The sequence below is a fragment of the Haliotis asinina genome, chromosome 2, assembly GCF_037392515.1.
Source record: "Haliotis asinina isolate JCU_RB_2024 chromosome 2, JCU_Hal_asi_v2, whole genome shotgun sequence".
Classification (NCBI taxonomy): domain Eukaryota; kingdom Metazoa; phylum Mollusca; class Gastropoda; order Lepetellida; family Haliotidae; genus Haliotis; species Haliotis asinina.
In genome coordinates, this window is record NC_090281.1 from 58,867,568 (window position 1) to 58,885,726 (window position 18,159).

At 41.7% G+C, this 18,159-nt stretch overlaps 3 protein-coding genes across 4 annotated transcripts in view; 2 read left to right on the forward strand and 1 right to left on the reverse strand.

Annotated features, from left to right (window-relative positions):
- The window catches only part of LOC137274016 (protein arginine N-methyltransferase 9-like), a 164,052-nt gene extending 149,365 nt beyond the window's left edge, over nucleotides 1–14,687 (forward strand). The window contains exon 11 of the mRNA XM_067806968.1: nucleotides 14,671–14,687. The gene's annotated coding sequence lies outside the window, so the exon portion shown is untranslated. The remainder of the gene's footprint in view (nucleotides 1–14,670) is intronic.
- Nucleotides 891–7,618, reverse strand: LOC137274022 (repetin-like). 2 transcript variants are annotated; one of them, XM_067806978.1, is made up of 7 exons: nucleotides 7,552–7,618; nucleotides 6,245–6,580; nucleotides 5,298–5,378; nucleotides 3,904–4,959; nucleotides 2,777–2,856; nucleotides 2,203–2,315; nucleotides 891–2,006 (listed from the first exon to the last, which is right to left on the reverse strand). In XM_067806978.1, exons 2-7 carry the CDS (start codon nucleotides 6,531–6,533, stop codon nucleotides 1,802–1,804), a joined length of 1,824 nt encoding a protein of 607 aa, XP_067663079.1. In that variant the 5' UTR covers nucleotides 6,534–6,580; nucleotides 7,552–7,618; the 3' UTR covers nucleotides 891–1,801. The 2 variants fall into 2 exon arrangements, with proteins under 2 accessions (XP_067663079.1, XP_067663078.1); XM_067806977.1 differs by having other exon boundaries at nucleotides 1,332–2,006; nucleotides 2,777–2,880; nucleotides 7,552–7,600.
- Nucleotides 12,634–14,087, forward strand: LOC137274027 (leucine-rich repeat-containing protein 4C-like). The gene has a single exon (XM_067806983.1). The coding sequence runs from the start codon at nucleotides 12,663–12,665 to the stop codon at nucleotides 14,085–14,087; it is 1,425 nt and encodes a 474-aa protein (XP_067663084.1). The 5' UTR covers nucleotides 12,634–12,662.
- Nucleotides 14,688–18,159: the final 3,472 nt, after the last annotated feature.

Consider the following 18,159-nt stretch of genomic DNA (forward strand, 5'->3'; position numbering starts at 1 on the left):
ATAAGGCGGCCCGAAATAATCACCTGCTAATCAGGTGTTAGATTTCTGATTATGCGTAGCTCTGAAGTGTTTAGTCCTCGTTAAATCAAATAGTCTCTGTCAAAGAAACACACTGTAAAGCAAAAGGAGGAGGAATAAAAAATAATTATTGTCCATTAACGAGTAATAAACATTCCCTTATGCGGCGGTTCAGGGACAAATACATGCCGCAGTTCGACAAGCTGATCAGATGAAGTATAAGATTTAAAATAGGACATATTCAATTTTGCGAGCATACCACTAGCCAATACCAATGCATATGAGAAATATGAATAAAATACATAAATTTATCACACACCAACACACACACACACACACACACACACACACACACACACACACACACACACACACACACACACACACAAACGAATGGAATAAAGTGTCACATTTTCCCTTCATCTCTCTTCATCATCTGTTTCCTTTAGGCTTAATCATTTACATTTCATCAATCCTGTACGTAACTACAATATCCCCTACTTTTTAAAAGGTACATTCTTTCTACCTGTGCTTGGCGAATCTGACGAAGTAGGTGAAGATGTAACTGCGGATATGAATGTACATACAGTCATAGCTTTCTGTTGTGTCTGACTTCTCCGGTACTAGAGCCATGTGTTACGGCCTCTCGGACACGATGAAGACATTTCCCTTTTGTATAGCCCTGTCAGTAGGTGTTTAATGCTGTATATCAATGTATGTAATGCAAGATCTATATTATCCAAACGTATCAATAGTTACAAGTACACTCATCAGTTTCAAGTAGCTACAGAGATATCGCTGGCCCTACCGAACGTCATTAAAACAAATACCGAACAATTTCGGATTTTTCAGCATCAAGATCACACATTCAAAACAGTCGAAGGTCTTTATTTTTACTATTCAGGTAAAAAGACACAAGTGTACATCATAAGTTCACAATATTTCATCTTTAGTACAAATCAGTCGTAAAGTTGTTCTTCCATTCCGCAGGCTCACGAATTATTATAAAGACACCATTAACGAAGACAATAACATATGAAAGACGATAGGCACACTATGTGGGGATACCACCCTATAGTGTATCACAGTCATAAGCTCATTTTGTCTGTTCCTGTCCCCCTAACCCCCCCCCCCCAAAAAAAAAAAAACAAAAAAACAAAAAAACAAAAAAAAAACAAAAACAAAAACAACACCAGATTACACACACTCATTCCACCTGTCGCAGTCTGAGGTAATGACTGTACGTTGCACTATTTCCTCGGTAAAAGTTACTAGTTACTACAATTTTATTGTCTTCTTTTTGGCAGTTTTTGAGTGAGTATGGTTATATGCTGCTTTCAGACATATCCCAGCAATATCACGGAATGTTCAGGAATGGGCTTCAAGCACTGTACACATGTGGTTCATGTAAGTAGGTTCTGAGATGTTGATAAAAAACTGATTTGAATGTAAAAGATGATTGTTCAAACGGATATTCCAGGTAATGTACAAATTTCCGGTTTTGTATCGCAAACTGTGAGATCCTTGATATGTTGTGGACTGTTAATTCTACATCAGTTAGGATCATATCCATCTTGAAAATATTGTTGACAAAATCATTAACAGATCTTTTGAAGACCACATCAATGTAGCATAATGTCTCCCCCGAATAGTCTGTAACGTCCCCGGATGTGAAACTTCACTCTCAGCAACCACAGAGCGAAGAAATACAGCAGAAGATGTACCTGAATCGCAGGTAAAAGCTTTCACAAATGGACGTAGCTTGCATCTCTCTGATAAACTATCAGGTTACAGAATTGTATATCGTCTCACAAAAGTCACATTTATCGTGAATCTTTTGGATTAGCCGAATAATATCCAACCGCTTGCTGAGTTCTAGGGTGAAATATTCCACGATGTGGCCTATCTTCTTGTTGTGTTGATCCAGTTCCTTGAGGACGTTGAGGACCCCGACCTCAGACATGTTGCTGTTGGCACAGTGACTACTCCTGGAAATAAAGTGAAACAAATAGTAAGAAGTTCTTATTTCCTGATTTGAATTGCTATATAACAAAACTATTGCATACATCACAGTTAGAAAACCCATGGCACTTTATCATGTTGATATCACCCTTTTAGTATATCTGTAAACGCAAGGATGGAATCATCAAATACCACCATCTATATATGTGATCCGTGTCATACCATATTTTATCGACCTTCCATGTCTTTTGTTCCAGCACATGGAGAGCTAGTCCATAGGCCGTCTTGTACTGGAACACCTGGTTGCTACCTTGTGACATCTCGTGAATGATGTGCTGAAACAGTAGGGTGGAATTACTCCTCATTCCCAAATGGAATAAATACATGTGAGTATGATTTTTCGCCGCATTTAGCAGGGATAGAACAATATCTCGGTAGGGGACACCAGAAATGGGCTTCACACGTAGCCAAGCGAGGAACCGAACCGGGGCCCTTTGCGTTGCTTTAACCACTGGGCTACCCCACAGCCGCTGTGAGTGGGCGAGTGACCAACAATTTCAGATAATACCATAGGATGTAATTTGTTGTGGACACACTGTCAACACTGCAGGTAACACAAAAATATGGTCCTATAAGATCAAGGATCATATTCTCATTCGAATTTAGGGTTCGATCGCACTATCAGTGAATCACACAAAGCAAACAAACAACAGCAGTTAACCCACTGCTGTTGCTGATGCATAATCATTAGGCGAAGACATACCACTTGTGTCAGTTAAGCCCACAGTGCACATACCTCCTTGTGTTCAATAGTCTGGGCATCATCCCCAGTTGTGTCCAGTAACAGCCTCACAGACGCTGAGCATTTTTCGGCATCTGAAGGAATATTGAACAGCATTGCTGAAAAACAATTCAAATGCCACACATGGAACGTGGAAATCATGCAAAAATGTTGAAACGTCATTCCAAGGTTTAGCTGACCTGTGCTATAGATTTCACAACACGAGTATTTTCATTCTGGTGATTGGTATGCACTGCTAGCATGTTGATATGTTTGTGTCTTATTTCCACAATCAAGGAAACTACCCGTTATCTTGTATATGACTAAACGTCAACTGTGATGTCACTGGTTCTGTTGTTGACCACCTTCCATATCTTTTGGAACAGGGGTAGTGGTAAAAGCGTTCACTCGTCACGCCTAAGCCATGGGATCGATTCCCACATGCTGAAACGCCGTGATATTGCTGGGATATTGCTAAAAGCGACGTAAACCTCAGAGCTAATGAACATGTCACTAACACCACAACGTGACAATTCGTTGCCGAGAACAGTTTCAAAAACCAGAGTTTGTTGCGGGCAACATGGACGTTCGTGCGGGCCACGCGCTTGGAAGACCTATATACGGTCACATTTGTACTATGACTAGGTCTTCAGATGCTGTCATATGTCTATAACTGTAAATAGCTGCAAGTATGTAGCTGAAACTGGTTTGTTAATGATAGGTCAAATAAAATACAGGCATCGGACATTACGTACTTTTTGCAGAAAACTAGCTGCTACTTCTCATAGTTCTTGTCAGTATCGTTTTCAACAATAACGCGGTATTGGGTGTCATGGCCACTGAATCCAGAAATGTAATTTCCTCTTTGCAGTTTCTGTGTTTTTAATATGCTTTAATACTTTTTTAAAAAATTATATTCAGACACAATTATAAATTACATAGTTTTCAATGATTCCAACCAGTATCCTTCCAGCCAGTGGTACATGAAACCTACAAGGTGTATACATAGTTTCGAAAACATGCGACAGTCAATGGCAAACGTATCACACCCTTCTATTGTTCCTATTACATCGGTTAAAGACCCTATCAGTATTGTTGAAATCAAACATGACAGAAACTACATATTAGAATCAAACACTTACTATTTTCTTCACAACCTGTCTGTGTTTCAACAGATGTACGACCGCCCTCGCCTCTTTCAGGTGGTCTTGTTGCGTTATTTGTATCTCTGGGTGTCTCAACCAGAACCTGTCCCTGCCTTCTGTCTACCCCGTGTTCACTCCCCTGTCTTCCAATCGGAGCCTGTCCCTGCCTTCTGTCTACCCCTTGTTCACTCCCCTGTCTTCCAATCGGAACCTGCCCCTGTCTGTCGTCTGCCCCTTGTTCACTCCCCAGTCTTCCAATCGGAACCTGCCCCTGTCTGTCGTCTGCCCCTTGTTCACTCCCCTGTCTTCCAATCCGAAGCTGTCCCTGCCTTCTGTCTACCCCTTGTTCACTCCCCTGCGTTCCAGTCGGAACCTGCCCCTGTCTGTCGTCTGCCTCTTGCTGTCTTCCCCGTCTCCCAACCAGAAGCGGTCCCTGTCTTTCTTCTGCCCTTTGTTCACTCCCCTGTCTCCCAATTAGAAACTGCCCCTGTTCGTCGTCTGGCGCTGGTTTACCTCCTTGTCTCACCGCTGCCACCCTTCCCTGCCTTTCATTACCTGTTTCATCTACTTGTCTCCTCACTGACACTTGTGTGTTGTCTGCCCCTGGTTCTTCTCCCTGTCTCGGCCCCTGTCTGCCGTCTGTCCCTAACGTGTCATGCCCTCCTATTGGGGTATCGTCTATTCTAACCATCGGGTCCATCTCTGTTTCAGTTCTAAACCCCGTATTGTCAACAGTGGAAGCATGTCGATCTTCGCCTGTGTCGCTTGGCTTAACATTGCCACCTATTGCACCAGCTGCAGTATGAGCTTCCTTTCTACGAGTTTGCTGAAGTTCACGAAAAGCAGCTTGAGCTGGTGGATTTCCAGGCGGAAGTACTGGTGAATAATGTGACGCAAAACCAGCTCTTGCCCCACCAGTAGTATATATTTCATGAGGCATTACATGTGGGCACGTGTCCTGTACAGGAGGCTTGCTCTGTGACGTTAGTGAACCAACTTCTCCATGTCTGTATTCTGACATGCCCGGTTGCCCGTACCGAGTTCCTGTGGTCCCTTCGGATAAACAAAAATATGCATTCTCAGAACTGTCTTTCTGGTGACCTATTCTCCTTAACCTCAGCTATCACATTGAAAGAAAACTGAGCAATGAACAAGGAACATTCCCCGAACTACAGGAGAAACTGTATCCGAAACACGGATACATCCATGCAAATTGATGCGTGAACTTAGAAAATACCCATGAATCTTGTGAAATTTGTAAATATTTTCAGTCAAGTATTGATCCTTGCGTCATTACTTCTATAAGCACCTAGTATTGACACAAAAGTCCTTGTTTTCTGCCTTGGAGGCAGTACACTTGTCGGAGAGATTGTAGCACATGGAGCAATTACCTGTCGTTGAGTGCTCAGGTAGGTCAGCAAGAGCCCTGGTTTTATCATCTTTGTACGTCTGAGTTCCAACCGACTTCATTACTAAACATGATGAAACAAATATAATGTTGCATGTATCATCCTCCTCTTTTCTGTGGAGTAATCTACATACATATTAATGTTTAATCGGAAATATATCTTTCTAGTAAGTATTTAATGAGGGCAATATCAACCTGACATATACATGTGACACTTTGCAAGAAAACGTATTCAGCTGTCTCAGGTAAAACACAGAACGAGAGCGATCCCTCCTCATTGACTTCTATCCCAGCTTAAACTAACGCAAATATTGCATAAAATAATTAAGTGTTCCTAAGAATAATATGCATACAGAAAATACCATGCACAGTATTAAAGATAACAATTCCTTGTTCATGAGCATAGTCCCACCCAAGAGCTCATATACAATTCAGTCAGTACACCGCAAAACCAAAGCCAACATACGCCCATTAAATGATGGTAGCTAAAATGAACAAACAAGAAATGTTGTCGATGGTTCTGTATTTGATCCAATTACCAATCTTACGTTTCTGACATTAAGTTGACACCATTTTGTGTACTGTCTCTTCTCTTTAAATTTTAAATAACCTGTACACCTTTAGAACCAGTCCAGATCTGATGAAGATGATGATGGTGATGATGATGATTTGAAAATTTAACGGGAGCTTCCCCACATAAAGCGTATTTCGCACACTGACGTGCATTATCTCTTACAAAGGCTCCTACATGGGGCGGTGGGGCAGCTTAATTGTTAAAGCGTTCGCTCGTCACGCTCTAGACCCGGATTCGATTCTCAACAGGGGCACAAAGTGTAAAGTTCATTTCTAGTGTCCCCTGTCGTGATGTTGCTGAAATATTGCCAAAAGCGGCATTGAACCATACTCATTCATTCCTTCATTCATTCCTACCTTGATCCCGCTTGTGTCCACCAGCAAGTGGTTGTGCTGCATCCGGGACCTGTCCTTCTGACCATGTCGGTCTCTCTGCATCAACTGGAGAGCCATCACTTTGGCCAGCCAGAACCCTCGCAGGACCTTGCCTGGACTTGTCATGTCTAGCTCCTGCTTTTTCTTCTTCACTCCTTGGCGGCTCAGCTGCTGTGTGTCTTCCTGGACGCTCATTTCTTCTTTCCTGCCCACCTCCTGCAGCACCATCAGCCCGGCTGTCTGTGGTCCCCATCCTGCCCCTGCTACACATCTTCTACTGATGTTTCCCGTCGCCAGCTTAGGTCATGCCAATCAGAACTAAGGATCAAATGGGAATAGTATGCACACACTGTGAGGGACTGATTAAGGTGTAATTGAACAGTTTGTTAGTTATACTGCGATGTGTCAGTTTCGTGGTGGAGGAAAGTGAGTGCGTTGAGCTTTCTTTGAGTAAATTATGTACATTTCAGAGACTTGTCAAAATACAAAATATTATAGGCTGCATGCCCATCTGAGTCGATGATTGTTATGGAATTACTTTTGCTAAGTTCAATACTTTGTATTCTGTCATGCGCATGAAGCATCTCCCGCAGCATTTTTGCACAAGCGTCTATACAAGGCGAGAAAATCTCTCTCCCTCTCTCTCTCTCTCTCTCTCTCTCGTTCTCTCTGTCTCACGCGCGCACGCACGCACAAACACACTCACACACACGCGCGCGCACATACATACACAGCACCATGCCTCATTAGATTCCTCGTTTACCAATTTTTCAATGAATCGTTGTGTAGAACATAAACATAAACACTTTTGACCAACCATGAAATGTTTACTAGCAAGGCTACATACTCTTCACACGTCACCCACAGTTCGCCAGACTCAAGGCGAGCGACCCTGCCTACAGTCGCTCATATTGATTGTGTCCTGACAATCATTTCAGAGGAAGGGAAGTTTTCCAGGAAACAGCCCTCTTCTCGGAAGTCGTCTGACTATTTATAGACCATTGTTGTGCGGGACAATGGATGAAGTGTCTCTGCTCCGTGCAATAACAGAATGAGATCAACACAACGTTGTCTAATCGCTGATCCTGCAAAAATACGGAGTATAACACGGCCACAGGTCTACGGACACTGGTCGTGTCCACTCACCGTCGAGCACTAGCAACCAGTCAGTGTGGTGTAATACGGTGCGGATTCGGTGATGCTTCAATGTCGTTTCATTTGGAAATACTCGACAACTTCCCCAATATGTCTATAAACATACAAAATTGTATGTATATGAATGAACTTACCTGTATTGACTTTTTCCAAGCTTCTGCCTTTTGGACTGAAAATGGCTTCCACTGTAAAACGAAAGTAGCAAAGGGAGAGAACTGATGTTTTTCATTTCATATAATTTGAAACAGCAGCAGCAGCAGCAGCAGCAGCAGCAGCAATTTCGTCAAACATTTCTACGTATCCACCCACATGCACACGACACCTATGTATACGTTACATGAACAACATGTAATTAATAGGGACCTTTCATAATTTATGGCTGGGGGAGGAGGTGGGGACGGTTTCTCCCATAAGAGGGTGGGGTGGGTGGGGTGGTAGTAGTCATCAGTTTTGTACACATCGACAAAGTGGGTGTAGGGGAGGGGTTGTGGGCCAGCAATTTTGTACGTTTTAATATTTTAAGCATATATGCTTATAAATTATGGGAATGAAGGGGGTGTAACTGCCTTTGCACATGCCATGTAAGGGGTCACTTAGTGTGTACATAAATATAGGAGTATGATGATCATTCACATTATACATGATTCTTCATAAAAATCAGCATACCCAACCCACCGCCAGCTATTAATATTGAACGGTCCCTTAACAAATAGATGCAATCTTGTTTTTTTTGCTGTAGCAGTGGCGAAGATTTCCCTGTTGCAATTCCAACTGTCAAAGGCCAAGCAAGATTATGTGATTTTGGTATTGTCTTTTTGTTACTTATAGTGACTTGTTATTTAAATGTTAGCATTACAGTGGTTTTGGTTACATGTGTGCGTTTTCTTCGAGTAAACTCGTTTCTATAAAGTTTCCTTATGTCTACAACCGTCTTACTCGACCAGTAGATAGAACACTTTCTTGGAGGTGGCCGGGTCGATCATGTCTTCAAGTAACGTAATCTCGTTACACACACGAACACACGCATGCGTACGCGCGTACACAAACAAAGGCCAGTGTTAACCAGTATTAAAGCGTTCACTCGTTCGTCGAAGACCCGCGTTCAGTTCACCACATGGTTTCTGGTGTTCCCCGGTGTGATATTGTGTACCGTTATTGGCAGCGAAACAAACCCTCACACGCACGGACGCCCGCTAAACTGGGCACCTCGCTATGCCATTGACGTCAGCTTGATTGCGATGTTAATTTCCAATTTCATCTCACTTCATCTATTAATGTAAGTACACAGCATACTCCAAGACCTCCTTCCTAACATCCACGGGTACACATACACACTAGCCTAAGTAAACTTCGTCTCGGTGTATTTCGTAGAGTGTAACGAAAAGTACTGAGGATAAGTTTACTGAGGATAAGTTAACATGCACTTGCACATGCACATACACACACGCACAAGTAGATAGATAAAAATGCATTTAGCTATTTCAAGACTTTAGCTATGTCAGGAAATAACTCCAGACTGAATCAACAATGTCACAGTTACAGGTATACCTCATTAAGACATCAGTATACCCAACAGTTATGTGACCTTCACTCAACACATTCAGCACATGGAGAACGAAGGCCGTTCCCTCCACTCCAGAGGACAGGACATTAACACTGGTAGCACGTGTTATTGGTAGGACTGATCTGTAAGATCAATGCATCGTTTGAAGTGGTCTTATCAACGTGAATGCCACGTGCTTATCGCCACCCCACCACACATTAATATACACGGTGCCTGACTCTGTGCCCACATATATGAATTCATTTATTACACTGTCAAAATCAGTTTACAAAGGAACATACGCATTTTGTAATGTCACTGATAAGTAACTCGGGCTTTAATGTCCACAACCACAATGACAGCCCTCGTTACTCACTGAAACCTCGTGATATTGATGCATGTAATACACATGACTAAATGGAACAGCTGATTCAACCCAAATCCACAGGGCCAGGTAATTCTAGATCAGAGCAAACTGTGGATGTCACAGGGCAAACTGGTTGAGCCATTGTAGTGGAAGTGGGTTCAAGAGGGTAGTTTTGCCAAACATGGTGAGTAGCCTGTAATGTGTACGACAATTACAAGAAAACTCGCTCTGAACAATGACCATTAATTACGCTGCTATTGTATTCTAGCTTTGTTATTATAGATTATATTGTTTTATCTGGCTTGTGGTCTGTGGGATAACCCCGAAAACCGGGGATCGATTCCAAACATGGATACAATGTGTGAAGTTCATTTCTGGTGTCTCCCTCCGTGATACTGCTGGAATATTGCTAAAAGCGGTGTAAAACTAAACTCGATCTAACTATCTGACTTTTAGTATACAGAACATGTCTTGATTCTCCTGACACAGATAGAGAGAAATAAAGCGCTGTTTTGGGTTTTCTCGTTTTATTCTTTATTGACATATAAACCTTCTCGGTGCAAATGGGAATTTTATGTTCTGACTCAGAAAGTATTCATTGCATTGCTTGACCGATCTCATGAAGTCTAAATGTCCAGCGATATTTTAGAACCAGGCCGACAAGCGTTAAGATTTATATTTTTAAGCACTGCGTATGTTATTAATAACATGTTAAAGTATGTTACGTATGAGACTTCCAGATGTGAGAGAGCGATGGAGACGTGAGAGCGCCGTGAAGATGTGAGACTCGGGGTTGAATAGGCCTTCAGTAACCCATGCTTGCTATGGAAAGCGTGTCATGACTATGCTTGTCGTAAGAGGTGACTAACGGGTGGTCAGGCTTGCTGACATAGTTGACACATGTTACTTGCGCAGATCGATGCTTATGCTGTTGATCACTGGGTTGTCTGATCCAGACTCGATTATTTACAAACGGCCGCCATATAGCGTAAGACTAAACTCACTCATTCACCAGATGTTATATATAACACCAGACACACACTCATCCCGACTTGACACGCGCAAACACACACACACATCCTGGATGCACACACACACAAACACGCACGCACGCACACAAATACATACTCGCACAACGGACACACGCACGCCACACAATGATTCCTCCTCTATACATGTCACTAAAGAATGACTAAATACGTAAAGGTCAACAGTTTGTTTTGTTACTGTAGGCAGCCCGAACTCGGGCACAATGGAAACGTTTATGATTTTGTGAAACAAACTATGAACATCAGTCAATATGGGATTCGAACCCACGTTAATCTGAGGAGCCTCAGTCCTCACAGAAAGCAACAACGACTTGTCATAAACTATGTGTATCATTAGATTATGTCAAGAGGATTCATACTGATCATGGTGAGTGAGTATGGTGTTATGCTGCATTTAGCAATATTCCAGCAGGGTTCTGGCTTGCCGAAGCGATGGATCTCCAGTTGATGCAGAGAGACCGACACGGTCAGAGGGCCAGGTCCCGGATACAGCACGACCCCTCGCTGGTGGACACAAGGGGGATCAAGGAATGAATGAATGAAGGAATGAATGAATGAGTATGGTTTTAGCAATATTCCAGCTACATCACGGCAAGGGACACCAGACACGGGCTTCACCGATTGTGCTCATGTTGGGACTCGAACCCGAGTCTTCGGCGTGGCGAGCGAACGCTTCAAGCACTACCCCACCGTCCCACTGACCAGGAAGGCTCCACGAAGATTTATGATTTAAACTCTAGTCTTTGTATTATCACATTAAAACATTTAGTTTTGGTTATTTTCAACATGATCCTTTTCCCCCTCTGCCCACAAAGTATTAATTTTGTGATTTTTTTTCTGAACAAACGATGTATTTACATAATCACCGAAGGGAAATCTATTTGATCCTCCCTTACTGTTGGTTGTAGTTGAGAAATTTTTCTTGCTGTAAAGGACGAAGTGGGTTTTTTTTGTTTGTTTTTTTTGTTTTTTTTTTGCAGCTGAACTTAAACAGAATTGATTAAGTTATTTTGAGCGTCTTATAAAGTTTATCAATTTGTTACATTACATGTGTGACACACAGAAACACGAAAATCTACACAGCACAAAGAAACCCCATGGGCACACACACACTCATAAATGCACACAGATATCGCATATACACTTATCATAACCCTAGTCTAACCGCATCATATCCACGGTAGGTTTCGAAAATATGGCTTGTAGCCTATTTCTGGTGTCGCCCGCTGTGATATTGCTGGAAAATTGCTAAAAGCGGGGTAAAACCCATCTCATTCTCTCACTCACTCCAAAATATGGCGCACGATCTTAGACCGATTTTCTGTCGACAGCTCCCTCACACACACAGCTGACAAGGCATGATAACAGAGATACTGTTGAAAGCAGGTAAATCCTGACGTTCACTCACTCCTGTCCTCAATACATTCATGACCATATGACATTAATCATATTCTTTTGCTCTCACGACCATATCTTCATGTGAGAACTGTAACGTCAGTGAAGAAAGCGTGCCATGATAAATGTCTCCCACAAACAGCAATATCAGTTCATTAACTGGATACGATGTAATCCAGTATGTATTGAACTGTTGTTTAGACATCTACACAAATTTAACACGGCTAGAGGTATATGCTGAAACAAGCAATGGAGCCACAGAGGTTCTTGTGCTTTTTTTATCTGATTCCAATGAATAAAAGTGGCAAAACTCATTTCAGAATCTTTGTCTTTGCGTGTGTTTATTACAGGTGCCACCACTGGGGCTGAACGTGCTCACCTTCCCGGGAACACCTGGCACCATCACTAGTTGATAGTGATTCACAAACATCTGCCCTGTCATCTTCTCTCATGGTGTCAATCACTGGATTGTCTGGTCCAGGCAAGTATCTTTTACAGACTCTTATGATATTGCTGAATGTGACGTCAAACTACCACATAATCATGGTATAGTCACAATTGTGCAATGGACTGTGTATTTAGAACAGGTTTCTTATAAATATGGAAAGGGTATCGTCGTGTCTTTTCACATTATCTTAATTGCATATTGATTGTAATATTCCGACTCTATGAGGATATGTTTATGAATCAGTATTATGCCGGGTGTTCGTGAAGAGGTGAGCGTATCTTGCTCCCGTTAAAGACACATGTCTTTTTGTCTTATGTGCGCACTGGCAGCAGTTAACCAATGATATATGAGAATGCCGATTATTAAGTCATGCATGCTGTATTGAATATTGTGTCATTGTAGGAGACTGACGATATACCCTTTTGCTACATCATGGCAGTGTCATGAGTCCAGAAACGTTCATCATGGTCAACTGCTACGTCAAACGTTTGTTTTCTGCGGCGTTCCTACTTATCTGTGTCTTCGGATGTGTGATGTCACAAAGCTGTCCTAGCAACTGCATCTGTGCAGTTTCAGGTTATGTGACGTGTCAGCCAAAGATGACGTCATTTCCGCTAGGTCTTCCTGCAAACACTATTAGCATTAACCTGCTGGGCTCCTTCAGAAACAGAAACGCTCTATCAATATTGAAACACTCAGCTTTGTCAGTGTTCTCGAATCTTGAGGATTTCTACGTTACCTACAGTGAGGTGACAAAGTTGGACGATGACTTGTTTCAAGGGTTGACTAAACTAAAACGCATTGCCCTGAAACATAATATGATCTCCCAGATAAACACTGCCATCTTCCATGGCTTACATGATGTCATGCTCGTGGATCTGACTGGAAACACAGGATGTAAGTTCGCCGATAACGCATTTGCTTCCTTGAAGAACCTGCAAGATCTTTTTCTTGGTGACCTTAATCTTGGACATGCTACCAGTGCTATGTTCAATGGATTGACAAATCTCAGAAACCTTGATCTGCATGGAAATAATTTTGAAAAGGTATCTGTGCAATTATTCGAACATTTAACAAGTCTGAAGACTCTAGATCTGTCTGGCAATAAATTAGCAACTATTCCAAATTCGTTCAACCCAGTCTTCCAGAAGCTGCCGATTATCAATCTTTCAGACAACCCATGGAGATGCACGTGCGACATTCAGTGGCTGAAGAACCTCAACCAGAGCGTGATGTACTCGGTGTATTCGGGCAGTGTTCCGGTATGCGCTGCTCCAAGTGTTCTGAAATACCGTACGATTTACCATGCAGCAGATAAGGACTTCACTTGTATTTCTCCTAAAATCATAAAGTGCGGGGATCCCTACACCGTGAAACATGGAGATATGCTTCACATTACATGTCAAATTGAGGGTGATCTGTTTCCGAATGTGACCTGGATGAGACCCGACGGGACCATAATGTCAGCTCCAAGTGTCTCCATCTCCGACCCCCGGTACAAGATATCAAGGGATGTGAGCACTGTCTTGATTGCTGAGGCTTCTCTTGACGGGTTATGGACAGTTCGGGCTGCCAACAATAAAGGAAAGGACGAGAAAACATTCCACGTTCATGTTCAAATTCCCACAACTCCGCCAACGACTACAACTGCAACATCTGTGGAGTCATCTGACGGTCTAGGCAGCGGGTTCCTGGTGGCGGCTGGCGGATTCGGGGGCACGGTGCTCCTTGGGTTGATTATATTTGGAATTGTGGTGTGCTGCAGCCAGTCTAAGAAAGGCCAGGTGGAACCGATGGAAACCATAGAGTCTTTGAAGAAAGAACACATTGACAAAATAACATTTGTTGTTGCCCCACCGATTAAATAGTGCGATGAGAATAGGTGGCAGGGTGAGTCAAACTCGAATGTTTCTTCTTCAACTTTGCCCTTTGGTCATAGGTTCGAATCCCAGAAACGGACTGATCATCATACTTGAGTTTTATGGTAATCGCTTACACTAGTATTTCTGTAAATCAACTTCGGGATTGAATGAAATGGTATTGAATATATACTCATGGAAACGGGTTTAGGGGAACACATGAAAGTATAAGTATAAGAATTTTACGATTTGATATTTTAAAATATACTTTCCAAAAAAGAAACGCATAGGCGAGAAACCTTTTGCGAACATGTATGTTCAAACATGTATACCTCGTCCACAAATAGACATTAGACTACAGTTTGACCGGATATCCTCGCAAGTCCAGGCACCCTGGCTGCTGTGGTTCCAACCGTGGCAGTCTGATCACGCAACTATAGTACCCGGATGTACCGATCTGTGACTGCAGTGGTAACTCGGGGCCTGCCTGTACGGGGACGGTCATATGTCATACCTATTTGGCTGTTTAGGTTCAAGAGGATAGTTTTGTCAAACATGGTGAGTTGCCTGCAATGTGCAAGGAAATTACCAGTCTAAGTAAACTTAGCCTCAGTGTATTTCGTTATACTCCACCACTGAGTCTAACAACACCTAGTAGAAGGTCGTGTCAGGTAACCTTTGAACGACCAATGACCGTCCAATCAAGAGATTTAACCAATCAGACAGCGGCTACTATTTAGGTACCGGAGGGACTTTCAAAATATTCAGGTCACTGGCACAGATCTCTCCACAAACAAAAGTCCGCATATAACAGTTATTTGACCTGCAGTATATACACTTTGGGGTTTCTGTTGACATGGTTACCATTAGGTAATATTTCCGCAAGATAACATCCTTGAATATTGCCAAAAACACTTTTTTCAGCGACTGTTTACTCACCGTTGTCATGGTTGTATGTACGCCGTGTGCATCACCCGGAAGCGACCGTATGCTAAATAGCATTCGGAATCGTTTTGATACGAACCTTCTCGAGATAAAACGTTCCCAAGGTATGTGCGAATGTGCACTTTCGCGATTTGGCAAGCTGTGTTCTGATTGGTCAATCTCAAAGGTTACCTGACGCGACCTCACATAATGTTTTGTTATACTCAGTAGTGGCGTGTAACGAAAAGTACTGAGGATAAGATACTGAGGACTGGGAAATTACAAGAAAACTCGCTCTGAACAAAGAGCATTAACTGTACTGCTTTTGTATTCTAGCTTTGTGATCATATATTTATCTTGATTTGTTTTATCTGGCTTTGGGGCGGTGTGGTAGCCTAGTGGTTAAAGCGTTCACTCGTCTCGCCGGGGATCGATTCTCCTCGTGGATACAATGCACGAAGTTCATTTCTGATGTTTCCCGCCGTGATATTACTTGAATATTGCTAAAACCGTCGTAAGACCGTGACCGTTACAGTGGTAACTCGAGGTCTGCCAGTACGGGGACGGTCATTTGTTTAAACCTGTTTGGTTGCAAAGAGCTACAAGCCATGATGACGATGTTATGTGTCGCAGAGTCAAGACGAATGCCAATTTCTGAAAGTTATCTGGATTTTTATTGCTGCACAGTTTCATAAGGAAGGTGATTTCTGTTGCCTTGTGGCGATGCCTTTCTAATCCGTGTCAGAAATTTCATAAACATTTTCAGGAAAAATCGATGCTTTACTTGTGCAGTTGTGTAAAATCATGTCATCAACACTTTTGTTACATATTTTGACGAATGTTTGAGCAGAATAGTTAATTAAATCACCTATGCGTTTCTTTCTGGTATAGTATGTACGGAACATTCGTGTGAAAGTTACAATTACAAACCCCTTTGAAGATCAAACTGAATAAAAATGAAAGAAACACAATTATCTTCATTACGTTCTCAAAACAGCCAGTTGAAAAAAGTCTCATAGTATAAAAATGTACCCTGAACACCGGTACACGTTTTTCAGCAGGTCTGGCTCTGACCCAAATCTCTCAAGGGTGGTTTCCAATGTCTGATCTGTTGTCTTTGGCAATCCCCAGAATCGCTGGTGTAGTCAATGATTCTGTACCAGACATCCAAAAATATCATTATTATTTTGGTACCGGAAATGCTGGATTATCTCCAGGATATGCATCTCCACTAGTAGCCTAGATCCATATACCCGATTACCGAGGGATGCGTACCAGATGGCATCAGATAATGCTTCGTATGTAGCATAAGCTCTGATAAATACATCAATATTTCCCAGTATTGTTTCATTTTGGATGATTAATCATTACCGGGACACCAGTCTTTAAAACAGCTGTGATGGAGTAACCTTGGATCCTTCAGGCAACCGTTCTTATCGGTCCATGAGTAAATTTAGCTTGGGACCAATGAAGATCCAGGACTAGGTCTTCACAACCCCATGTCATCGGTTCCTAATTGCGCAGATCGATGCTCATGCTGATGCTCAATGGATTGTCTGGTCCAGACTCGATTATTTACAAACCGCCGCTATATAGCTGAAATATTGCTGATCGTGGTGTAAAAATAAACTCATTCACTCACTTTTTACTGCAGTGAGATATCGATTAAATACAAATGTTTTCCCAGTTTTGCACAATGGTTCATTTCACTCAAACTCAACGAATATTGACCCAGCTGCAGCACTGCAAGTTCTAACGTGTCGTTTACAGTGACCATAATGCACACAATAGGTTGCACTTACCTTAGAGTATAGATGGCCTCACCACGTTTTAGCTCTTACATGACTATCAAATTTTAGAGTGTTCCCATACTTTCTGTTTGTAATATGAGTTCTAAAGTGTGCTTGCAATACTGGTACACATGTTTGACAGGACTTAATGCTCTATGTCTCAATACAAATGGTTACACATAAAAAAAAAAACAAGAATGATACAGTTTCATTAGACATTTTATATCTTATATTTCTGTATCACGTATACAAACACATTACTCGAAAATGTGTTCAGTTATTACAAAAACAATATATAAAGAATGGTGCAACCAGGATGGTACAAATCACTGTGGGATTTCTCAGCGCTAAGAAATCAACTCTATAGTACTCAATTATGGTTCAGGTGCCAAAATCCCATCAGTATGTATATGAGTGAGTGAGTTTATTTTTACGTCGTTTTAGCAATATTCCAGCAATATCACACTATTAATGGGTTTTACACACTGTGCTCATGCCAGGAATTGAACGCAGGTCTTCGGCGTGACGATTGAACGCTTTGACCACTAGGCTGCTCCACCGTACTCAAAATGTATATAACCAGGTTTTGAAGGTTTTTGCCTCACGACTAATTTTACAGTGACACGCGTTAACATGCAGATACTAATTCGTATTGAGGACTGTAAGTTGCAAGCATTCGTATTGAGGACTTGCTTAAGTTTTTTCTTTTTGTTTTTTGCTTTCTGTGTCTTTCATAGGATGTACGTAAGATGTATATAGGCCATTATTGCTTACAAGGGTACATAGCATATACAAGATATTCACGCTTATCGTCTAGAAATACAATTTATATACTAGCATTGCAAGTTTTCATCTGACATTGGTACAACCAATATGACTTACAGGAACGAGGTATACGAGCTGATAGTACAATACAAATACTAGCATTACAAATTGTGTATACTGTACTTACAGCTGTTATTGGTACAACCAATATGACTTACAGGAACGCATTGTATATTATCAATAAACATGTGCAATGGTATACGAGCTGATAGTACAATACAACTACTAGTATTGCAAATTGTGTACAATGTACTTACAGCTGTTATTAATACAACCATTATGACTTACAGTCACGCATGGTAATATCATAAACAAACGTGTACATATGTTTTACAAGCTTTTACTACTATAACATTATATATACTATCATTACAAGTTATGTATTTTATGTTAAGTTTACACCTGTCATTGATAAAACCAGTATAGCTTGCATGTACCTCGGGGAATATAATACATTCATTTACATGTGTTTAATTATATTATACAGGCTGATAATATGATATGTACTCACACGCAAAAATGACGCAAGTCAAGTATAGAGT

What these genes read in the sequence shown, in the direction of transcription:
- LOC137274027 (XM_067806983.1), top strand. Translation starts at nt 12,663, where the DNA reads ATGAGTCCAGAAACGTTCATCATGGTCAACTGCTACGTCAAACGTTTG.
- LOC137274022 (XM_067806977.1), bottom strand. Translation starts at nt 6,533, where the DNA reads ATGTGTAGCAGGGGCAGGATGGGGACCACAGACAGCCGGGCTGATGGT. An exon ending in TGGACACAAGCGGGATCAAG is followed by an intron (nt 5,379 to 6,244) that starts GTAGGAATGAAT and finishes CATCATGTTTAG; the next exon opens with TAATGAAGTCGGTTGGAACT. An exon ending in ACCTGAGCACTCAACGACAG is followed by an intron (nt 4,960 to 5,297) that starts GTAATTGCTCCA and finishes GTTTATCCGAAG; the next exon opens with GGACCACAGGAACTCGGTAC.